At 54.8% G+C, this 1,388-nt stretch overlaps 1 protein-coding gene across 1 annotated transcript in view; it reads right to left on the bottom strand.

The window, feature by feature from the left end:
• Nucleotides 1-1,388, bottom strand: part of BLVRB (biliverdin reductase B) — a 27,884-nt gene that overhangs the window by 2,354 nt on the left and 24,142 nt on the right. Inside the window, exon 3 of the mRNA XM_012656966.1 lies at nucleotides 366-494. Within this exon, the coding sequence (XP_012512420.1) occupies nucleotides 366-494 (129 nt within the window). The remainder of the gene's footprint in view (nucleotides 1-365; nucleotides 495-1,388) is intronic.

Here is a 1,388-nt window from a genome sequence, read left to right as displayed (position 1 = left end):
ATCAGTTCTGCAGATGACACCACCTGGGTCCTCTGGGCCCCTGGGGTTGTGGGTTGGGGGTAAGAGTCCCAACCCTCAAAACCTGCCCCAGTCTTTCTGGTGACCAGCCCCCATCCTGAAGCTACCAAGGGGCTTCCAGCCACCAGTCAACTCGTTAGAATACAAAAAGACACTTATCACTTTGGAGATTCCAAGGGAGTTGTATGCCAGGATTTGGGGCAGGAAGACCAAATCTATATTTCACAATATCACAGGAAGGTTTGCAATTTTAGGGTGGCCAGCGAAGGCCCTGCAGATCTCCCCAGAGGGCAGGAGGGAACAGGCTGGTGGCCTCAGTGCCACCGGGTCCCCCCCACCCCACTTACCTATGTGTGGTGGCATCACAGCCACATACTTCAGGCCAGATTCCTGCAGCACCTTGTGCATCCGGATGTGGTCATCGGTCACATCCTTAAGTGGTGGGGGCACCTTGGCCAGGTCCCACAGCAGGAAGGCTAGGGGAGGACACAGGGCAGGGTCAGCCTGGGCTTTCTGGTCTTGGTGCCAGGACTAGATCCTAACGTGGCTCACCACTGCCTTCCAGTTGCAAAAATCAGGGCGTCTTCTTGGCCTCCTCTCCTTCTCTCACACCCCAGATAAGCGCTGTCAGCGGATCACAATAATCTCAAATCTAACCTCTTTTCACCCCACCTGGTCCTGTCCATGCTACCTCTTGCCTGGACCAGTGCAACAGCCTCCTCCTTGGTCGCTCTGCCCTGCTCCCTCCAGGCAGGCAGAGGGAGCCTGTGAGCACCCGCACAGGTCATATCCTTGGCTCCATCTCACTCAGGGTAAAAGCAAAGTCCTCATCCAGTCCGGCCTCCCAAGCCCTACCTGATTTGACCCCATCAGCTCTCCGCCATCACCACCCACACTCTCCCCTCCCTTCTCTGCTGCAGCCTCACAGCCTTCCCAATGGCTGATCCCTCTGCCCGCAATGCACTTCCCTCTCAGCCACATGGCTGCCTCCTTTTGCTTGCAGACTTCACTCAAAGTCACCTTTCAGTGCAGCTTTCCTAGACTATCCTATTTAAAATTGCAAAAAAAAAAAAACCCTCCCCAGGCCCAGGATAGCCAATTCCCTTTGCTCTGCCTGGTTTTCTCCCTAGCACTCTTCCCCTGCTACCACACCATCAAGCAAGGCCAGTGTCTTGTTTTCTATCTTTCTATCTACCCATCTATGTTCACTGCTCCATCCCTAGCCTTTAGAAGGGCCTGGAACACTGTAGGTACTCACTAAATATTTGTCGCAGGCCGGGCGCGGTGGCTCACGCCTGTAATCCTAGCACTCTGGGAGGCCGAGACGGGCGGATTGTTTGAGCTCAGGATTTTGAAACCAGCCTGAGCAA

Source organism: Propithecus coquereli, unplaced genomic scaffold (genome assembly GCF_000956105.1).
Source record: "Propithecus coquereli isolate 6110/MARCELLA unplaced genomic scaffold, Pcoq_1.0 Scaffold53, whole genome shotgun sequence".
NCBI classification, from domain to species: Eukaryota; Metazoa; Chordata; class Mammalia; order Primates; family Indriidae; genus Propithecus; species Propithecus coquereli.
This window is presented reverse-complemented; position numbering and strand designations above follow the sequence as displayed.